Raw genomic sequence first — 23,234 nt, 5'->3', positions numbered from 1 at the left:
CACTACATGGAACTGTGAGGGGAAAACATCTATGGGCAATGTTCAAACTGTTTCATCTTTATATCCATTTTTACCCAATTAACAATAGACAGGTGTATTGCTTTTATAAATTAACAAATGAGTTTTCTATATCTACTTACACAATTAAAACTGTCACTGACCTTCAACCAGTCACTCTTTGTGCTTCTAAAAACTGCAGACTCCTGGAGAAGAAGGAAGAAGGAGAGCTAAGAACTTACACCCTTTTTCCTCCATCTTTACTCCATGTATTAAACCCTCTAAAATCTCTCTTTTTCACTTCAGTGACATCCTAAACATTCTACTACTTTCTACTTAATTTTTTATCAATCCTGGTTTACCCAGGGATATTTGGAAGCCTTTCTGTCAGTGACAGGCAAGATTAATGTCTTTTTGGAGAACAGGACAGACAGAGAAATGTCTCTCCATTTCTGGATTCCAACATCTGGAATGGCAGTGGCTGCTCAGCACAGCATTTCCACACAGGCCTGGCTTTCTATGTGGAGCAGCATTCCAAAGAGGTTCTGTTTGGACTGTAGTGCCAGGAGGATATCTGGGCATACCATTTAGTGGTAGTTAATTATTGTGCTTAATAAGCAGCAGCTCATGGGTTTACATGTGCAGGGTGTAAATGTTTACTTAGTGTATGTTAATCTGTGCTGTATGTATTTATGGGATAAAGAGGGCATTTGTCTTTTCAGGGGAAAATAGATAAGACAGTATCAGTTTTCATAAGATGGTGTTTTAATAAGATAAACAAAAAAATGTGACAGATTTTATATGTGTTTTATAACCAAATATTTACATAATGCTATTTTTCTTCTCTTTTTGGTGTACTCTGGAGGAAGCCATGCATGGATTGTTGGAATAACAGAAATTGAAGTAGCTCTGCCTTGATCTGAACATTTGCTCTGCTCATGAACCTGCCTGCTGTTTGTGTCTGGTGTTACACGAGCTTCCATTTGCCAACCGCAAACAAATAGATTTTCATTTTTGCAACTTACACACTTTGGCATTGCACATCAATAAGACCCTAATCAATTTGAATTCCACACCCATCACTGAATGATGGTTTTTAGCCTGGTAAGTCTCGATTTTCATATTCCTGTCCCAGGTGGAAGAGCCTGGGGAGTGATGGCAGGGCAAACCTGAGCAGTGTGTGTGGCTGAAGGGAACAGCTCTTTAAAAACATCTTTACACCCTGCAGAGCCTTAGTGCTTGGTAATACGTCTAGGCTAATAGAAACACAGCCTGCTGTAAACCAGCACTACTCACAGTTAAATCAGAAAACAACTCAAACTATTAAATTAAGGATAACACTACGGGAACTACCTGGCCTTGCCATAGGGAGGAATCCAGAAGCGCTGCTGGGAAGTCCAGATGTGTTTCCTGGGAGATGGTACAGCAGTTTATCAGTCCCCTAAATGGCATTTCAAGGGGCTGTGGTAAATGGGGGCTGCTAACTACTGATCTCTTCAAGTAGCAGCAGCCCAGAAAATATTTTCTTTCTTTTCTTGCTTTTAGCACAACAGCTAATCAGTACTGTCTGCCAGGGTAAAGGAGAGCACATTGACAGAATTTATTGCACTCAGCCTTTGCTAGAGTTCCTCAGAAGAGGCTATTTGGGATGCTAAACATTGCTGAAGTGAGAGGGGAGCTACTCCTCTGTGGTCAGAACCATCTGGAGATGGAAAACAGAGGGGTCAATTTTCCACACAGCAGAAGGTTAACAGCAGGGAACCCTCAGGTATTCAGGTTAGATTTGTGTGCTACAAGTTGAAGTGTCTGTGAAAGGGAAAATGGCAAAATGTGCAGGTAATAGGAATTGTTTGGGTCAGTCAAATCTAGGAATGCAAGTGAGGGAGCACGAGTGTACTGAGCAGAATCAATTCACAAATGGGAAGTGTTGCCTGGTGGCAATGGTAGCAATGAGTTTAACTATAGACATCTGCTGTTAGTATTTAACAAAGCATTAACAGTGAAAAAAGAGTGTTTTAGTATTTAACAAAGCATTAGCAGTGAAAAAAGAGTATTGTGTCCTTCTGGACACAGTTCAAAAGGCTTGTGAAGAGTACGTTAATAATGCCTTTGTGTAAATATTTTGCCTTTTATTCTTGAGTCTGAGGTCAGTTCTAATTACCTATTACCAGGGAAAATGAGTTGAAACAGAAATGGTTTGGAGTTTGCTGAGGAAAATGTTTAGGAGCATTTGATTCAAGGGACAGGGAATTGATTTTAAAATGGCTTATTATAATATTGTTATTCACAATCCAAAATTCATCTGCAGAACTTGCTGCCAGAGCTCAGTGATGGTAAGGTTTTAGTGGAAATTCTGTACAAAAAGATTTCATTTCTAAGTGTGTAATGAGAACACTTACAGGTATGTTATTTGAAGTATAATACGTGATCCACATTCCTGCAGGGGTATGTTAAGGGCTGAGACATCATTTTCTGACTGTTGTAAGCTGTCTTTTTTTGTCTGGGTTTTATTTTGTTTGTTTTGGTTTGGTTTTTTTGGGTTCTTTTTGGATTTTTTTTTAAGTATTTGTTTCTGCTTGTTATACACAGGTTGCTCCCAGTTAGAAAGCCTGCTAGGCATGTCTGATCTGACATTTCCTACTGTGATTGTGGTATCTTTGATACAGGAGAAAGCACAAACAGTTCAGTGCCCTGTGTATGAATTCTCTCCTTTGTGAGGTGCTGCAATTGTCTGTGCTTATGCAAATACATCCTTGCAGTCAAGGTAGGTTATTGTGTCATGTATCATCATAATCTGAGCTTTTTAAACAGGGGCACAATGGAATGAAAACAATTTTCCTGTTGGCTTCTGTTCTGGTTTGATTCTGAGTTTCTCCAGGGCCACCTCTCATTAATATTCCAACTCCTTTGTGGGGTTACCAGAAGTTGGATGAGAATTTTCAGCCTGTAGAACACAGCTTCTACCCCCTCCTCACGTGGGGAAAAGCAGCCTTTGGCAGTTTGACCCCTCTGGGGATGCAGGCTGTGAGCTGAGGGTGTACATTCCTTGGTGTACTGCAGTTTTGGACACACCTGTCATTGCCACACGTGTCAGCAGTGGTGCAGTGAGTGCTGATGCATTGCCAGCTGCATCACTGCTTATTTCCATTTCAGCCTGTCCCAGGCAGGCTCGGTGCTGCTGCTGGTGCTGATGTGAGCACCCCCATTGAGTGGCTTGTGTTTAAGGCTGGGGATTTTGGATGATTACCACAGCACCAAGATGCTTTTGCTAAGTCACCTTGGGAAGGACATGTACGGTTAAGCAACGAAACTGAATTTTGTCTGGCACTTTGAATACGAAGTTATTATTTCCACTGGCATCAATGAGAAAGCTCATTAATAATAGATTGTTAAATGAGAAGTATCAAATCTGATTTTAGTCCCTATCTCAATTTTCAGAAAGTTCTCATCTGAATAGACATTCCCAATAATAATTTCTCAACCTTGTGACTGTACATAAATCTCTGAGCAATCAGATTAGGAGCCACTTTAGAAAAAAACAGCCATAATTCACCAAGTGGAATAAGTCCTTTAAAGCTAGTAAAATGAAACCCTCTATTTGTTACAGTGGTGATGACTGTGCTGCTATGAATCCTGTGAGAGTCCTGGCTTGTTTATTTTGGTGGAGGTGAATGCTTTTGCATGCAGTGTTGCTCTGCTGTCAGGCATTATGTTTCCCCAAAGTTCTGTAGGCCACCATCATCTGTTTTATATTTGCCACTGGAGGAGGAGAGCCTGCCAAACCACAACAGGCTACGTGGCCATTGTAAGCTCTGAGTAATTGTATTTTATGGCTTGGCAGGCTGTGGCTTTCAAGCAGCATTTGTACAAGTGTGCTGTTATGGGATTAAGGGCACATTTTAGTTTAGGAAATTCTGTACCTTTCTAAGTTTGGGTGGAGGTGTCTGAAGGGGCTCCCTTGCTGCTGCATCGTGCTGTGCTCTCACTTCACCTGAGCCTCATCTCCCAGGCAGCTTCTGCTTCCTTTGTAAGGAAACAATCAGTAAAATCACAGCAGTGGGAGGCTGAGCATCCGCTCCCAGCGCTGCCACAGCCTGAGAAGGACCCCACACCAGGGGTCTGCTCACCAGAAATGGCATCAGGGATGTCTCACAAAGTGTCTGCAGACTCCCTCATGAAAGGTGCTGCAACATTTTTGATGGAAAGATACTTGAAGGAGCGACATTTATTTCTAATTAGAGCTAATTAATTCTATTGTTGAAGCAGTTGAGGGGAAATGTTATAATCTTTAATTTATTAATTGATAGATAACTGGCTTGATGAGCTGTTTATTTTCAGTTTGGAATTACTGGAAAATTAATTTTTTTTTTCCACATTTGATACTAAAACTCCAAATAAGGAAAATATTTTCCTTGGTAGCTATGATCTCTGCATTCACTGAGCAAAGCAATGAAAGAGGAGAGATGTAGAATTCCTATAGAAGATAAAATTTGGAAGAAATCTTGATGTCCTTGTGTACTAACTTCCTAAGCAGGAGGCACGGGAATGACAGAAAAGCCAACAGAATTTGTTCCTGGAAGCCCTCAGCCTGCAAAACTCAGAAAAACCCAACCCTTTGGACACAAGGCTCTTTTCCCTGAGGAGAATCTGGGACAAGACACCCAGTATATTATTATCTGTTTCTCACCTCCAGGTCAAGATGGCCTGAACTGCCTGACCCTGGTTTGTAGGAGATGTGAGGAATCAGTGGTGCCTCTTTCCTTCCCTCTGCAGAGAGGCTCAGGCCTTTGTAAAACAGCGTGCAGCAAGGGCTGTTTGTGATGAAACCATCCTTCTCTGCACTGCTGCCTTGCCTTGCACCTTGTGCAGCCTTGAAATGGTGTAAAAGTTAAATTAAACTGTTCTGTCCTTGAATGAGGGACCCCGGTTTGGACGGGGATAAGGCTGCAGTTCTCTGGGAGGCTGGGAGTGAAGGGCACTCGTGGTGTTCCTGCCTGTGGGAACTGCTCAAATTCGACATTTGTAGGCTGCAGGCACTGCCTTGAACCTGAGAGAAAGTCAAGTACACAACTTTTTCACTCTGGCCTGGGAAATCATAAGGAGGAATCCAAACAGTCCTTGGAGAAGGAAAACAACCTTTGCAGGTGGTGTTTGTTCCTTGTTTACTTGCAAGAAACAGTCAGGGGGTGTAGCCCTGAAAATTAAACCTTCTGATAATGTTTTCATAGTTTTAGTTACTTTCCCATGGAAGTTCTATAAACATAAGTTGTTTATCACATTCCTTCTAAGAAAGGTCTTTTGATGGACATTTCTCATGACCAGTGTGCTTGGGAAGGTGGTAACTTAATTATCCAATCCCTGGTCATTGTCAAGGATCTTTAAATACTGGAGTCAGAGAACAAAAGTACCTTTTTTTCTGTTCTAATACTGAGAGGTGTTCCTGTGAATCATTTTGTATCCTCTAGTGACAAAGGGGTGCTGTTCCCAGTGATGATGTGTTGCTTCCATGGCCAACGAGAGGTTTACCTTTTCAGATCCTCTGGGAACTATAAAGGAAGATCTGGAAGAACAAAAAGCAGCTCTCTGCTCTCTTTTGCAGCTGAAGCTGGAGAGTTTGTGCCATCATTTGGCGGTTCCTAACACAGTGTGACACTGGCCAGCCCCTCAGTGGAGCAGCACAATCCCAGCTCCTGGAGCCCTCCAGAGTGTGCTGGCTGCTGTGGGAAGGGCTCACTCAGCCCCTCTCTGCTGGGAAGGGAAGGCTGTGCTGGAAAGATGATGCTGGGGGGACTGGATTTGTTGCAGTCACCACAAGTCAAGCTCATTTTGTGAGCAAATCGTTAAAAATGCTAAGGCCTCGTGTGAGCATGACAGCACTGCCGCAGTTCCAGGGCAGTGATTCACTAACTGCAGCACGTGGGAGTCTGGAATTATCTGCTGTATGAAGGATGTATGAAGGGTAAACTTCCCAAAACACCCTCAGCACTTTATGGTAACCATAGCCCCAAAGTCCTCAGGCCAGTGGGTTCTGGCTAAGCTTTGTCTTGGGGTTTTGTGGCACACTTTGGAAAAACTCAGCTTTTGTCTTGGACTTCAGTGGATCAGTCTGGGCCAAAGAAAAGGGGAGCATGATGGTACAAGTGGGATTTCCTGCTTTTTAATAGCAATAGGGTTTTCTGCTGGATTCATACAAAGAAACAAAGGTTTGAATGTGCTGTCCTAGCCATCCCTCCAGCCTTGATTCATCTTGTCCACTGCCAAGAAATTCAGGCTTTGAAAGACAGTCAAGGTGTTGCCTACTCAGTGTGACTTCTTGGGAACTTACTGAACTGGCCACTATCAGTTTTATTTGAGGTATTTCTTTGTTTTACTAAAGCAGAAAGCATCTCTGATGCATTTATTTCAAGTTGAGAAAAAAAATATCAAATCCCTTGAAATGAATTTTGCATTAGGGCCAGGAGAAAAGACACGGGGACTCGGGAAAAGCTCTTTTAACTTATGCTAAACATTTGCTGCTTTGCTGGATTTTACTCGTCTCAACTCTGCAGCCCTGAAGGCTGCAAGCCTGAAACTAAACTCCTGAAATTATAAAAGCATAAAATAAAGTGAAGGTTAATGGTCACTGGCTTCTTTCCCACAGGCTCTGCAAGCCTGGATATGTGGAACACTAACAGAATAGGAAGGCATAAGGCAGTTATAGATTGTTGTTCTTGTAGTCAGCGTTAGTACTGTCAAGCAAAACAACACCTCCTAAAAAATAACACACCTGCCCTGACAGTTTTCCTGGGAAAGCTGCTCTTGGAGACCCTGGGACAAGCTGGCTTTGTCCATTCCACACTCCTGAACAGAATGAAGGCAGCAGAAGGGACACGTGTTGTGATTGTTCCCTGACCTGTGTTGCTTCAGGGGCACACAGAGAATGTAAAGGTGTTTGCTGGGGTTGTCAGGCTGCCCTCAACACCCTTTCAGGGGGGTTCTGCCTGTACCCTTTTGCAAGCTGCAAGAGGAGCTCTAATGAATTTGCCCATTGGAAAGGTAAATATATCTTTAGCCAACAGTTTCTTTTCAGGCATTTTGGGAGGAGGCTGCTTGGCCAGGAAAGCAGATGAGAGCTAAGGTGGAACCTTTTCCAGCACTGCTGGAATGATGCACAGGCCAGCCTAGTGAAGGTGTTTGACTAGAGCTCTTGAGTTAGGGGTATGAATCAGGGAATCATAGAATGGGCTGGTTTGGAAAGGCCTTGAAGATCATCTCCTTCCACCTCCCTTCCACTGAACCAGGCTGCTCACAGCCCTACCCAACCTGGCCTTGAAACAGAGCATCATTTCAGAGTACTGCCAGAAATTATCTGGGCTCCAAAATGGGAAGGATCTGACTCAGACACAGTCAGGGCTGAAATGAACTGAAGGTGATAAGTTTCAGGTGTCTGTCCACACGTTTTGCCATTACTGGCTAAATGAGCTTTGTAATTATCCCAGTGATTTTTATAATGCATAACAGAAATAGTGAGGGGCCTATTTTATAAAGTGATTTTGGCTGAGGCATTCCTTTCTTGCAGACTGTTTTCCAAACAGTTTAATGGCAGTACATCTTCAGAGATGTGCAAACCCCCTCCTTTCTCACTGGCACTAGCATGCAGCAGCACTGCAGTGTGTCAGCAAATGCTCCAGAGCAGGTGGATTTCCACAGAATCCCGCTCCATCTCATCTCCTGGCACAGCTTTCCATCAGCTCCTGCACCTCACTGCTTAATCTTTCCCTTCAAAGCTGTTAATTCATTCAGTAAAATCGGACTCACAGATTTATGCTGGAAAGAACACGTGACAGTGTCTGTGTTTCCTTTGTATTGGGGATGCAGAGAAGTGGAAGAGGAAGCATTAAATTGCATGAAATGGGCATTAAATTGAAAGAAGGTGCAGGTAAGGGGCACAGGCTACAGATATTCAGAAAGAATCTCTAAAAAAAAAAGAGAGTGTTTTATTTGAAACCTTTTAAAAAGGGGAGACTCCTTGTTCCAGGGTGTAGATTGTAAATCTTTGATTAAATCCTGAAACAGCCTTATTAAATAGACACCAAGTGCTCTGTGGTACTGAGGAGAAGGGATCATGGCTTATCCAGCTGCAGTTGTAAGAGTCATGCATTTTAATGAAGCCATCAGCCTGAGGAATGCTGGCTATACACTGCAGCATCCCTGCCTGCCTGCAAAAGCGTCCTGTCCATACACCCAGCACTTCTGTTTGCACAGGTCTTCTGAAGTGCATTTCCAAATATCCCTTTGGGAGAGATTAGTTAATAATTAAGCTATTCTGGAATTAATTTCAGGCAAATCTGCTTCCTTTTTGCAGTGGAAGGAAGTGTCTTGTCTGTCATATCCATACAGTGACTCAATAAAGCACTGATACCAAAAATTCGATTCTCTGTTAGCTGAGCAGCATCCTGTTACAGCATCTCATCTGAGATAGCTTTTGTTTCCTCATGCATAATAATTTCTGAACATTTTGTTAATTTTCAGTAAAAGTTGATGGGATAGGGTTCCTGCAGAGGGTACAAATACTCCACACTGCTTTATTTTATTTTTCTGTCATAGTGTTTGAGCATGAATCACTTCCCTGTACCTCATTTTATTTACTTGATCAACGAGACTTCTCTGCTGGGGGAAGCAATTTAAAACTATTGTGAAAATGTCTCTAACATTTCTTTGTTCCTGGAAGCTCACTTGCTGCTGGAGCTGAAGTTGTAAACAAGGCTTTACCGGGGCACAACTCGGTAGAAATTCGAGGGCACCTGGTACGTTTAAGTGTAGCTCTTGGATTTTCTTTTCCTTTCTGTGAAATAGCTCATCAGGAGAGGAGAGGAGCTCTGACTGAAGGAAAGAAGGGACTAGGCTGGGAGAGAGAAATCTAAGAAAGAAATCAAATAATGGCATTTTTCCTTTCAGTGAGAACTAAGCCTGATCTAGGGGTTTTCTGCAATTGGGAAGTTTCCCTTAATAACCCTCCTTAAGGTTATAGGCAGAGACAGAAAATCCTGTCGTCTGTGAAAAGGATGAAAATTCATAAATCCTTATGTTACTAAATGGAAATTAAATTTGCAAGTTGTGGATAACAGGGATATATTCCTTTAGCTCCCTTGTCCTTCCCATTCTTGCTGTAGTTCATCCTTAGCTCTGTAAATCTCTTTCCAGTTCTATTCTGAGCTAATTCTCATAGGGGATCTATCAAAATTCCACATAAAAACACAGAATCCTGGGCGTGCTGTGCCGTCAGCCATTAGTGTTCATACTGTTTGATGGATTAAAATGGTAGAAATTGAAGCTAAAATAGCATTCTGGCAGTGTCCCCTACTGCAGGCCTTTTCCCCAGCTCTTCTGGGAGCCTCTGGGTGAGGGAGGAAGGACATCCACCTCCCTTGGAAATGCCTGTCAAGCCCCACTTCCGCACACGAGAACGTTTACAGGCAAACAAGATTATTGTGGTATCTTTCTCTGTTGACACTGGGGTGTTGACATAAATGTGGGACACTTTCAGAATATGCACTGGGTGGAAGTAATGAGTACTTGTAATAAATTCTCAGTACAGAGTCTGCAGGAGCGTTTTCTTTTCATCATCTCATTAACGACTTACAGCCATTAACAGCCTAAAGTGCTGAGTAAGGATTTACATTTAATTTAAGTCTTCTGTTCTCAGCTGACAAAATGTATTTTACACACTTGATGGATGTAATTAGTGTGATGAGGCTTTAAAAGAAACTGGCTCTGTTAAATTTAGAGTTTGCCATGTCGGTTTGTACGTGAAGCCAAAGCATACGTATCAGTAGTTCTGGAAAAATACATTTTATTAATATTACTGATATATAGATGTTTTTCATTTATGATACTGATAGAGTCCAAATCCAGCCTGCTTTCAGATTTGACAGTGCACTCCATCCCATTAGGAGTTCAGGTTCTTTCATACATCAGAACTCACCATGATGCGCTACGGCTACAGAGCAGCTATCCTTGGATAACAAGGAATTGTGCAGAGCTGCCTAAATTCCCGTGCTTTACCCAACTCCAGCAACAGCAGAACTCCATGGAAACTGCTGGACCTGAGTTCCTGCAAGCTGAGGGCAGCTGCACTGCACTCACACTCCCTTTTCCCTGCCAGGTTTCTGCTCTCAGCTTCTCCCGTGCGATTCTCTCCCGTTTCCTGCGCTCTCTGGAAAAGGGAAGCACTCGGTGCTGCTCCAGCACCAGCAGGGATGCTACAGGGTGGTGACAGCTTGGGGTAAAGCTGGTCCTGAATGAAGGACAAGTTTCTGTCTGGGAGCTGGAGCTACCAAACTTATGTAATAATATTGCTAGGTTCTGCTGCATTTGGCATCAGTAACGTGACCTGGGAACTGCTGTTGGAGGGAAATGGAAGCAGGGACAAGTAAACATCAGTCCCCAAAGCAGAGAGCTGTTTGTGCCAGGGAGGAGGGCTCAGAGATGGGTTCCCATCCCGTCTGGAGGGATCCCCTGCTGGAAGGAGCACAGTAAGGGTGTCCCAGCGTGAGAGGGATGAATTTCCCCAGTGGGAATTGCTGGGATGTGTGCTGGGGATATGGCTGGGCAGCTCAGGGGGTTCAGGAGAGGCTGGATGCTCTGGAGCAGGGTAGGATGAAGCTGCACTGCTCTGAGGATATGACTCATATCACAGATGGCTGCAAGGCTAATGCTGGCATCCGAAAGTGTCAGATCACAGATAGTGCTAACTAAACTCTGGAATGCTTATTTGATGTTACTCTTCTTTGAAGAGGAAAATATGATCTTCTTCTCACATTTTAACTGTGTTTTTGTGTAAGAATACTATGAGTGGTGTTAGTGAGGAACGTGGGGAATAAACTTTTCTGACTAAAAAAAACCAACCAGACTTGAGAATCTGTAGCTGGTTTTTAAAGTGAACCACAGCTGATTATTTTCTGAGGTGAGTTCAGTGTAACTGCATGCCAGGAATCAGTGTGAGTCCTTTTTGCAGTGACACCCTTTCTCAATTCGCACTGTCCCTGCCCCATCTGCGCCTCACCGAGCTACAGCTGCTCCCTCACCCAAAAGGGAATTTGCCAAAATCTCTGGGGAGGTCATTTTTTAGAGTGGCTTCATGGAGCTGGCCAGAGTACTTTGTAGCCCCTTGAGTCTTGCTCAAATGCCCAGTCCTGGGCAGAAATGGAGAGGAGATAATATTTTGCAACACAGGTTAAGTGCTTGGCTGGTGCAACAAATGGGTGAGATTTGGGTGTTTAAATTCCCATCTGCAGGTTTGCAATCCTTTGCTACAATCTGTTTTAAATTAAACAGGATAGTCTATAGGAGCCTGAAAAGAGAGTCACAGCACACTAATTAAGATGAAATCAGAAGTGTTTTTCTCTTTGACTCCAGTCTGCTTTTTGTAAACTGTGGTCCCTTTCTCTACTTGTATCACCTGCAGCTTTTGCACAGCTCAGCCAAGGAGCTGCTTCTGCAAAGCCAACAATGCATTTTAACAAAGAAAAGCAGACAAGAGACGGTGTGCATGTTAGAATATACATGATGAAGTCTGTATTTCTGGTTTTCAGTGGATTTCTATCACTGATGTATTACTGTTGCTGATTATCTACGCTGGAGTGTTCAGGCTGCACAGCTCCTTCACCTCCAGCTGGATACAATCCCAAAGGGAGCAGCTTTCACTGGAGAGCCTGGCCTGTACCTGGAGCTTTCTGCTCCTTCCCTGCCCTGCCTCAGCTCATCCATGGAGGGGGTGGAAATCCCACAGCGTGGAGCCTGCTTGGGAGTTCTGCAGCCTTTAGGGAACTGGAAAATCCAAGTGGCCAAAGAATCCGAGCTGTGAATTCTCCAGTGCTAACTGCTGTGGACACTAGGGAGAGAGCTGGCATTCAAACATTCACTAAGTTGTTCCTGAAACTTTTTCTCTCTTTTGATTCTTCACTTCTCTTCACTCCTGGATTTCTCAGCTCCTCTGAGCTGAGCTCTTTGGGGATACCCCGTCACAGGGAGTTCTGTTTATCTCAGGGCCTGAAGAAAACTCCAAAGCTCGTTAGGATCTTGTTTCTCCTGTTTATTAGGATGTTATCACAGAACTTGGCAGGTCTCTCCAGACTCTGCACAAGTTCAATTCACCATAACTTGCCTCACTTTGGCTCTGAAGGCACAAAATGGCCCCGAAGCAGGCGGCTGTTTCATCTTTATATCCATTTTTACCCAATTAACAATAGACAGGTGTATTGCTTTTATAAATTAACAAATGAGTTTTCTATATCTACTTACACAATTAAAACTGTCACTGACCTTCAACCAATCACTCTTTGTGCTTCTAAAAACTGCAGAATCCTGGAGAAGAAGGAAGAAGGAGAGCTAAGAACTTACACCCTTTTTCCTCCATCTTTACTCCATGTATTAAACCCTCTAAAATCTCTATTTTTCCACTTCAGTGACATCCTAAACATTCTACTACTTTCTACTTAATTTTTTATCAATCCTGGTTTACCCAGGGATATTTGGAAGCCTTTCTGTCAGTGACAGGCAAGATTAATGTCATTTTGGAGAACAGGACAGACAGAGAAATGTCTCTCCATTTCTGGATTCCTAAGGGCACGTGTGAGAGCCAACAGCACAACCTAGGACTTGCCATGAAGCACAAAATAAATGCCAGGAGGATGTGTTCAGCTAGGATAATGTACATTTTACCTGCCAGAAGTATTCCTACAGGTGCTGGAAATAATCACCTAAGAAACAACCAAAGTAAGATGGAATATGTTTCGATTTTTTCCAATAACATCTCAGCCACACAGCTTTGGAAAGAATGTCTTACATTCTAGGAAAGTATTTTCTTCCTTTCATTTACTAAGGTAGGAAAGAAAAGAGAAGGTTTTTTGCTTGATGTCTAAAGATGCCCAGAACCCGACAGTAGCAACTTAAAAAAAAAATATATATATTAAAATACTTCCAAGAGCTGCAGAAATGCCACTACCACTGCAGTTGGGTTTGCTTTCTTTTGGCACTGAGGAATGAGGGTCCTGAGAGACTGACCTAGCTAGTTAGTGGGATTCTTAGCTTGGGGAGGAAAAGGATTTGCACACAGAACTCAGCAGCTGGTTCCCTCTCCGTGCTGTGGTGAAGCACTAAACCTTGTAATGCATTTCCTGCCTGGGTGGGTAATGAAGATATTTCATGTCCTTCCGTGTATTAGTAGACTTTGGCTGTCCCAAAACACTGGGAAAATTAGCAAGGTGAAAGTGTAATTGTGAAGTGACACATGGTCTCAGACAAGCAGAAATTCGGGCAGAAGTGTGAACTGTGGTGCACGGGCAGTGTGTGGGTCATGGACACAGGAAGGGAATGGATTTAGTGGTGAAGGTGACACATGAGGGGGTTTGGAGGAGTTTTTTTCAAGGGTACACCTCCAGTCATTCAGCTGCTTTTTGGTAAACAGAGTTTGTGGGAGACAGTAACAAACAGCAAAGTAAATAATAAAATATTTCGGTTTTTTAAAGAAATTGGTTGATTTTAGTGATGAAGAATCTTAAACTTGTGATTTTTCACAGGAATATCTAATATTTCCTGTAAAAACATCAGTAGGTCATTAAGCTCTTTAGGAAGAAGTTAATAAACAGGAATTAACTAGCCTTTTGTCTTTCCTCAGTAAACAATGCTTATTCTTACATTAGAATGCCAGTGCTGTGGTCACTGTAGTATCACAGCACGAGCAGGACAAGACTTGCAGACAGATACGACTTCTGTGATGGATTGGTTGAATAAAAAGATACTGCCTACTCACAAATCTTTTTTTCATTCTTGCTTTTATGGTGTTTGTGCTCGTTCCAGGTGAGATTTGCAGATTCTCTGGTAGGTAAAACGTCGGCCAGCAGCTCACAGCTAATTGTCCCAAAGGATAAAATTGGATAAAATCCTTTTTATTGTGTTGTGTTCTCCTCAGGTCACAGCTGTGGAGCTCAGTCACGTTTTACTGCTGGTGTGCCCTACTGTGTTCTGGTGGTGATGGCAGGGAAGGGTTGGGCTGCAGGAGACAATCACACCACAATCCCATTCTGCCCCACTCTCAAAAGCCTCTCTAGCAGTGGAAGTGACCTCCCAATGCACCTGAAGGCATCAGAAGTCACAATTACAACTGTATTTCCTCCAGGGTGGAGTGAAATGAGTTCCTGTGCTCCTTCTTAGGGGCACTGAAATCTGAGTCTTATCAACAGAGCTGTAATCCTGACTTCATTGTCTTCTCTCCTTCACTGTGCTTTAGGATCACAGCAGTAACACTGGCCCAGAGCTACTGAGACCTGGTGCAGACCCAGCAAAACGTTTTGCCCAAGCAAATCTGCTGTACATTTATGTCATGTTTGCCACTGTATGACTTCGCTGTTGCTTGGGAATTTGCTCTTGCATCGTTTTGTTCTCGTCTCTTTGGACATCGTGTGGTTTGGAGAGGAAGTTCTAACTTGGACTTGTTCCCAGGTGTTGAGTTGCCCTTCCTTTCATGTCTAATAATATCTGTCTCTCATTATGATAAAAATAAACTAAAAAAAATTACTTTCTTTAGTTTTCTGTTGTTAGGAAGTTGAATGAGTTGTTTGTGGCCTGAATTTATTTTCTAGTCTAGTAAAGGGGTGTTTTATAAATAATAAGCTTTAAATCAGTGGCCACAAACCTGTTAGAGCTCCTGCCCTTGTACACTTTTGCTGGCAGTAGTGACTGACACACTGGCCAGACCATTCCCTGGCAGCTTTCATCTGCTCCTGTTTTCTCCATGTCCTCACTGCATGTGGGTTATGGCTCCTGTGCACAGACCCACTTCAGAAATCACTGTGCTGCGAGAGTTTGATGCCTCTCCCGTGTGGTACAGAAGGATGCCAAGGGAAAAGGCAAACACATCTCTGTGTGAGTTGATTTATGCAGGAAATACCTGTGATTAAGCTCCCTACCCACTGGATGTCACTATTGTTCCACAGAAATTCATCCACGGACTATTTATCTAGCACTGAGGTCTGACAGCAAAGACCATTTGCTTGCAGCAAACTGAAAATTTCTAATTGTATTTGCAGGAATATTGTACATTTATGTTCATTTTGCAATTGGATTTTATATCAAGGTTCACCATTTGATAGCAATAAGAAAAGAGAGCATTGCCAAGCCTTCAGCTGTGATGACTCTGGAAGTGCAGATAGTGAGTCATGAAAAGCAGCCAGCAGAGAAGCTTGCAGTCATTATACTCAAGCCACTTGTTCTCATTATTATTCTCTTACTCTGCAGTTGCTGGAGGTGATCTCAACACAGTGAATGAACATTACCAGTCTTCTCAAATTTGCTTAGCACATTAGTTATTTCCTTTTCCCAGAGAAGTGTGTTCTGTGTGCTGTAGTGCTCTGAAATTGCACTTGAATATTCCAGGAGCCGAGTGGCTGAGAGGCCAAGCGAGGAGGAGGAGGAAGAGGAGGAGGAGGATGTCTTGGTGCAGGGGACTGGACTGCACTGCTGGTGAGACCCAAAAAATGACCTCACATCTCTCAGATCTCTTTGCCATCATCTCTGTGTCTCACAGAGAAAGTCAGACTGCCCTTAACGTTTTTGGGGTGCTACAATAAAATGAAGCAGTCTGGTGATTCCATCTGACATTTGTCTCGAGAATGCAGGTGGATGCAAACCCAGTGAAAATGACAATGGGCATGGAAGAATCCTGCACTTGTGTGCAGCTTGAAAAGCCCTGGTGTTCAGTGGTAGCCCCAGAACACCACACACTTCTCGGGAAAAGGAATAGTAAATTACTAAAAAACCCCAAAAACGTACAGAAAAACAAAAATAAAATTGCAAACACCCTCAAAACCCGTTGCTGCTCTCCTGAAATTTCAATATTTAGGTGGTGCCAGCTCCATTAAGGAGGAGCCAGGTCATTGAAGGCACTCAGTCACATCTCCTTCCTCACGGTGGTGCCTGCAGTGCTTGTGAAGGCTCCCAGCTTTGTGGGAGGTGTCACAGCTGCTGCTGGGGCTCTTACTTTGACATCCTCTGAGGATTGCTTGGCATCACCCCAGCGAGCTTTTAACAATTTTGGGAGAGACTGGCACCAAACCATCCAAAAAAACCAAGACAAAGCGGGATCAAGATTTTAGTTCCAGGAGAGAAGCAAAGGAGGAATTTCTTTGCTGGAGCCTTTGAGGCTTTATTTGCAGTCAGGAGAGGGGCAGCCTTGCACAGGGACTCCAAGTTGCTCAGCTGAGACCAAAGTCATTCCCACAAGATGATGAGAATTGGTGACTCTGGGGACCAGTCGCTCTTGGAGTGTTTCATTTGGCAGTGGCCAGGCTCAGTTTAGCTGGGTTCACGTGGGTTTTGCCCATGTGAAAACATGGAGTTCACAACGAGTTTTAAGGCTGGTTGAAGAGGATTCCTAAGGCACAGGCACTAGAATGGGATCCCAAAGCTTGGCTCACAGGCCTTGGGCTGTGCAGTTACACACTGACCCCACACTGCCAGGTGCTTGGCAATACCTGCAGCTGGCCTCTCCAGGCAATGCAGGAATTAGCTGACAATGTGCATGAATGGAGATGCTGGAGTTTTACTCTATTTTTATCCTGTTTTATCCATCCATGGTAAATGGCAGACTGGCCTTATTTTCTTTTTCATGCCTATAATTGAGTATTTTTCAAAGGGAGCTGGTGATGATTTTACAGGTATCACTTTCTGAAGGAGATTGTGGATTGGTTCCTTCTGAGCAGTTATGTTTAGAAAATGGCATTAAAGAAACACAAAAGAAAGCATATAAAGTCCAACCCAATTACAGACCACTCTCACAATCACGGTACAGTAAGAAGTTTTAGAAGATGTATTGAATATTTTTGCATAACAAAAATTCTAAAGGAATGGTATGAAATGATTTTCTGATTGCAGTTAGAACTCCTAAAACTAAATATAAAATCTTAATTTTATATGTATTTATATTTGTACACACATGTGTGTTTGTCTATATGAACATACACATGTTTTGGGGCAAATCTCTCGTGTTTTGGCTGTGCCTAATGTTAGTCACACTGCAGAGATGAAAGCCTCTGAAGTACAGGGATGGTTCTGAACGTGAAGTTTATAGCAAACTCTAATCCTTCAGCACAGAGATAACCAAGATGTGCTGGTGGAAAAGGGAATCCTGTGGTAGCTGAGATAATTAAATGTATATTGACTTTTTAATAGCAGCTTCCAAGGTCCAGCTCAGGCACAGCTCTGCTGCTCAAGTGTCTCAAGCACTTCACTGTTAATGGTGTGGGGGCCTTGTACCCAGGGAAATGGGAAATCTCTTGTAGGGCTCAGCTTCCACCCTCAGCTATTCCCTCACTGCATTCCTTGAAAATGACAATGGTTTCATTCCATGAAAAAAAAAAAAAAACCAACACCCCAAACCCCTCCAGGTGTGTTTAGCTCTTTTCTAGCTTTGTTTTCATTGTATCAAGCATGTTTCAAGGTGATCAGCTGTGAGTGGGTTTTTTCCAGTAACAATTCAGGAGAACCTTCTGCTAAGGTTTTGCTTTTCCTAATCTGCTGCAGTGAAACAGCCCTGTATAAATATTCCCTCCCAGGTGGGGTTTACAAAGCCAAACCCAGTTGCAAAATTGAGATAATTAAATTACTGGCTTCTATATTCTATAAAGGTGCTGCTGTATTATTTCATCCCCTCCCTTCCTGATAATCCTGATAATCAAAATATGATTTATTTGCAATTATGGGGGGGGATTATATTCTTCTGCAGCCACAAAATATATTATTTGGGGAGAAGGAAGGCAGGGAACAGCTGGGTTACAAATCTGTATTTTTCCCCGATCCACTGGGGTATGACAAGACATTAAAACTGAGTATCTGTGAATTCTGAAATGTCATTAGGGTTTTGGTAAGAGAGAAAAATGATTTGTCACTGATTTATGTAAAAGGAATTTTGGGTGTACTCCTCTCACACCAGTGAGTAACCAGTTTTCTCTGAAAGCTCTTTGCAGCTGTAGTATGTCTAAAATGCAGAGTGTTTGGCATTTTAAGTGATGAAGCTTTATTTAGTTATTGGAGGGACCCTGTGCAAAACATAACACAGAACCTTAGCAAGCCTAGCCCAGCAAATAAACAGAAATAGAGGAAAATGACGGATTTTAATGGTTTCCTCAGCTACATTAATGCCTTTGACAGGCTTGAAAAGAGAATTCCTAATGAGAGCTGAAACAAATGTGTGCAGGAAGTGGTCTTGCTTTTGCTGCTGCACATTTGAGTTCCTCTAATTGCATCAGTAAGGAATTTCTGCTCCTCATCTAATGAATGCCTTTTGACTATTTTCTGAAAGGCAACTGGATGTAGGGATAAACACTGGCACCTTTTGTATGAAGTCACACAAACAGGTTCCAATTGCTAGCTATCAGCCCCAGAAACACTGTGTTATAGTGCACTACAGGAAAACCCCACTGTACCTTTTCATTTTTAATTTTTTATTAAGCCTAGGTTTCCCTCTGCTTTGCCTCTGGTGTGATACCTAAGGGTGCTTTTTAGTCTCTCTTGTGCTGGGCAGCAAACAGGCATTTTTTTCAGAGCTGCTCCTGCACCATCTCTATCCTCAGACAACTCAGAATTCATATGATGCTACAGTACCTGGGTCTTTACTTCATTCTGGGCTCAAAAAGTGAGTTTTAGAGCAAGGACTGGGGTTGGGGAGGCAGAGGGGGACACCCTGACTTTGTCTTTATAATTATTTTTTTTCATGGTTGTCATTTTTCTCCCTAAACAGAGGCACAGTTTGTGCAGGTGCAGTGGATTACTTAGGAAAGAAGTTTTCTATTTAAAAACAGGAGAGAGTTTAATGAAATCAGTAGAGGGTTTGTACAATAGGTATTGTATTAAACCAGAGCTCAGGCTTCACATTGATTGCGGTATTTAAATTTCAATGAGTTGATTATGTATGAGAGTAAAATGACCAGTATTATGAATGTACAAAAAAAGGGACATGGAAGAGCTGTGCCAGAAAAGTGAGAGAAACGTTCCCTTTATAGTCCCTAGAGTTCAATAAAGCACCACTATTTCCCAGCTTTTAAAAGCTCTTTTATCACAATGGTTCATACCTCGCATTCCCTGGAGCCTGATTTGTTATACGTGCAGGGTCCCGTTCCATTCAGCAGCATCTCACTGGTTTCAGTGTTGGTAGGTTTGTAATCTACATAAAATTCCTGTGTGCTCGGAGTCATTTGCTTCAGCGACTGTCTTTTCTTTTTCCTGTGCCTCCTCATGAGAGAGCGCTGCTGCAGCTGCTTCATGCTGGCAGGGTAACGCTTCCACGACACATAGATCACCAGCAGGATCACCAGCACAGACAGGAACAGAGCCACGCTGCCCGCTATGATTTTATGGAACGAGATGTGCTCCGTGTCGTGCTCGGGCTCCGAGCTCGACTCCGTGGCCCCCGTGCTCGGGGGCAGAGGGGGTTTGCTGTCGTGTTTAGGCCTGGTGAGTTTTGGTTTAAACGTTGGCTTTGGGAGAGCTCGTGCTAGCTCAAACCTTTCCGTGGTGCTCTTGCCACAGATGCTGTAGTTTTTCACCGCATCGATAACGTTCACCCCCTGCAGCTCTTTGGGGCTGGCACAGATAATTGTATTTTCCCTCAGCCCTTTGAAACTTTTAAGCCAGTTTACCAGAGAGCAAATGTTTCTGCTGCATTCCCATATATTCCCGGCAAGGCTGATGTCATTGAGAGATATCCAAGAATCCAAAATTTCTTGACCAATAAATGTGAGCTTGTTTGAATCCAGGTTGAGGCGCTGCAAATTGGGCACGCACTGAAAAACGCTGGGTCCGCTGAAAGCTTCTATTTCATTGCCAGATAAATCAAGTCTTTGTAACGAGCTCCAGGTCCAGGACATAGTTTGTCCTATCACACTGATTTTATTCCACTGTAAATAAAGGTTCTGAAGGCTGACCAGCCTTGGAAAAAGTGCCAGGTTGAGCTTAGAAAATTGATTGTGCTCCAGATGAAGCTCTTTCAGTCTGATCATACCTGCAAAGACATTCCTCGCTAAACTTCGGATGCGATTATAACCCAGGTCCAGCAGTTCAAGGTTCCTGCAATCTTGAAATATTCGAACAGGGATGGTTCTTAGGGAATTGGAGCGCAAATGTAAACTCAGCAGCTTCCTTAAGCCCCTGAACTGTTCAGATCCCAGAGACTGCAGCTGATTGTATGACAGATCCAAATTCCGGAGGTTTGTCACAGGTCTGAAGGTATTATTAAGAAAATAGGAGATTCTGTTGGAACTCAAGATCAACTCTTTTAGTCTGCGTATTCCACTGAAAGCATTTTCGTCAATATTGCTGATGTGGTTATGGTCTAAATAGAGCCAGGTGAGTTGATTAAGACCTTTAAATTGATTGTATTTTAGTTTTTGGAGGCTGTTATATCGAAGGGACAAACCTAAACAACCAGCAGATATACTTGAGGGAATCTCCTGCAATTTCTGAGATTCACAATATACCATTTTGCCTTCACACCTACAGCCCTTAGGGCATCCTCGTTCAGCAGAAGCAAGCATTGTCAGTAATACAGTAGGGGCTATTACCAGAGCTACAGCTGATCCGCTCAGTAGCCTAATTACATTGAAACCTGGAAATAAAAACAACTTAGAAAAGTTATCCCCCCACACATCAGTCATTTCTTTCAATCATGCTAAAATCTTCTACTTAACAATCATTTACAAAGCCCTAGCTCAACTCGACTGCTTTTCACAGTGGCTTTTTTTTTTATTTTTTTGTGTTTCTCTTTTTTACTCAGCTTTTTTTTATTTATTTTTTTTTTTTTTTTTTTGGTCTTTTAAGAATACCTTGCTACAGGTACTGAAAAACAGTCGGGTAAAAGGTGCAATCCCTAAGCCATTTAAGCATAATAAGAAATCACATCAATGTAAGTCTATGGAGTAATTAAAGCACAGGCTATGCAGTAACTATGAACTATAAATTAAAAAGATAACGTGAAAAACATACCCATCCTTTGTGCTGTTCAAAGGTCGTCCTTAGGTCTTTTGTTTTTTGCTTAGTGTGCCACAAGCATGGCAGCCCCTGTCAGCTGCACCGTAGTGAGTCAGGGCTCGCTGACACCCAGGAAGAAAAATTGGACCCCTTGGGAGACGGACCGATTTTGGAACATTATTCTTTGCCAGCCGTGCAGAACACTCCAAGGATAAATCAATCCCAACACAGCCTTCGCAGCAAAAACGTCAAAAATCTTCCTAGGTAATGGGATCTTCACGGATATTACGGTTTAGCATGTTTCTAGTTAGGAAGGCGGCATTTCTACTGCTGTTTTCCGGGCTCGCATGCTGGCAGCCCCGGGCTCGCTGCCGGCCGGGCGCGGCAGGTGCGGGGAGCCCGGCCCGGGACGCGGCTCCGGCGCTGCCGCGCTCGCATGCCGAGAGCTCCGGCCGACTGGGGCGGGCCGACAGCGGGCTCAGCCTTATGTAAAGCTGCCCCCAGCGGCAGCGGCACCGCGGGCATGTGCAGTGCCTGCCTCGCCTTGCAAATGAGCCAGAGAGTTCTCCCGAGAGAGAGCCGGCCGCGCGGTGGGGCAGCTCCGTGTGCGCTGCCCCGTGTGCGCTGCCCTGTGTGCGCTGCCCTGTGTGCCCTGTCCGCCCTGTGCCCTGTGCGCTGCCCCGTGTGCGCTGCCCCGTGTGCGCTGCCCTGTGTGCCCTGTCCCCTGCCCCGTCTGCCCTGTCCCCTGTGCCCTGTCCCCTGCCCCGTGTGCCCTGCCCCGTGTGCGCTGCCCCGTGTGCCCTGTCCCCTGTGCCCTGTCCTCTGCCCCGTGTGCCCTTCCCCGTGTGCCCTGTCCCCTGTGCGCTGCCCCGTGTGCCCTGTCCCCTGTGCCCTGTCCCCTGCCCCGTGTCCCCTGCCCCGTGTGCCCTGTCCCCTCTGCGCTGCCCCGTGTGCCCTGTCCCCTATGCGCTGCCCCGTGTGCCCTGTGCCCTGTGCCCTGTCCCCTGCCCCGTGTCCCCTGCCCCGTGTGCCCTGCCCCGTGTCCCCTGCCCCGTGTCCCCTGCCCCGTGTGCCCCGTCCCCTGTGCCCCGTCCCCTGTGCCCTGTCCCCTGTGCACTCCCCATGTGCGCTGCCCCGTGTGCGTTGCCCCACACCCCTGAGCTGGAGAGTTTGAGACTTTGGTCTCAAGGGCTGACGTGGCATTTGTAGGACATGGATAGAAATTTTGGGTCGGGAGGATTTTTTTTTCTTGCTGCCTCATGTAACCTTTTTGCAGTTGCTCGCTATTTTTCAGTGAAGTATCAGCCCTCTCGGTGTGTCTTTTAGCGAGTGCTTTAGCGTGGACACTGCTTTTCACAACGTGAAAAATGTTTTTGGGGCTGACATTTTGCCTTTTTGCTTTCTTCTTCTCTGTTAAAAGGCTCAGTGCCAGGAGGTTAGAAGAGAGTACTGTGCTCATTTATTTCCCAACTTGCTGTCACTTTGTTCCACAACACTAACACCCCAACCACAGGCTTCCAGAAGCTTTACAACAGAGACTAAACAGCCTGGTGTAGTACCTTAATGAGGTGAATTGTTTTCACTGTCGCTCAGGACGTGGACAGGATTTTATGTGAATAAATAATGATGAGCTTTTTCTGTGTGTGATGCTCTACAGTCCTCAAATATCACCAAGAGAGCCACTTTGGCTTTCCTTACTTTTCCCTTCTTCCCTGGGTGCTGGAGGGAAAGAGCACATCCTCTCATCTGGGCAGAGCAAGGGTAAGATGGTGTTATAATGGCAAATAATGGTTACAAATAATGGCAAATACACCAGGCTGGCAGTCTGCCTCCAGCGAGCAGGATGTGATCACAGATGATGGTGGGCAAGTGGAAAATCCTGGCTCTTTGTTGTGCACAAACGGGCAGGAGGCTGAGGAGAAGTGTTGTGCTCCTTAGGAGTGCAGAGTGCAGTCCTCAAATGCGACCAGACAGTGCTGAGAACTGCTCTGCCTTTCTGGGGGAGAATCCTTACCCTTGGAATAATGTGCTCTGGCTTTTCCCTAATTTTTCACTGCTGTGAGAATAGAATAACTTAAAACTAGGTGAAAGCTACAATTTTCCAGGCATTCAGGTGCTAGTCCTTAGGCTGTGAATGACCTCAGGTTTGCTGTAATCCCACCGGTATTAATGCACCAAACCAGAGTCCCCAAATGAGGAAAGTCATTTCTGCCTTTCTTTCATGTCAGAATTACATT

General features: G+C 44.1%; 2 protein-coding genes across 13 annotated transcripts in view; one reads left to right on the top strand and one right to left on the bottom strand.

Moving 5' to 3' along the window:
* Positions 1–21,424, bottom strand: part of LRRTM3 (leucine rich repeat transmembrane neuronal 3) — a 75,319-nt gene extending 53,895 nt beyond the window's left edge. For 2 of the 4 annotated variants that reach the window (XM_088059697.1, XM_088059698.1), the window contains exons 1-2: positions 21,013–21,424; positions 19,104–20,635 (exon numbers count right to left, since the gene is read on the bottom strand). In XM_088059697.1, the coding sequence (XP_087915823.1) occupies positions 19,104–20,635; positions 21,013–21,016 (1,536 nt within the window). In that variant the 5' untranslated portion in view covers positions 21,017–21,424. Of the gene's footprint in view, positions 1–19,097; positions 20,685–21,012 lie in introns of those variants that run through there. The other 2 variants (XM_088059699.1, XM_088059696.1) reach the window with 2 other exon arrangements.
* The window catches only part of CTNNA3 (catenin alpha 3), a 394,943-nt gene that overhangs the window by 159,998 nt on the left and 211,711 nt on the right, over positions 1–23,234 (top strand). The window lies entirely within an intron of this gene.

The sequence above is a fragment of the Pseudopodoces humilis genome, chromosome 9 (genome assembly GCF_049639895.1).
Source record: "Pseudopodoces humilis isolate 2021_Gansu_Grassland_sample_001 chromosome 9, ASM4963989v1, whole genome shotgun sequence".
Lineage (NCBI taxonomy): Eukaryota > Metazoa > Chordata > Aves > Passeriformes > Paridae > Pseudopodoces > Pseudopodoces humilis.
The sequence above is the reverse complement of the archived record's forward strand: the minus strand, read 5'-3'. Positions and strand labels throughout refer to the sequence as shown.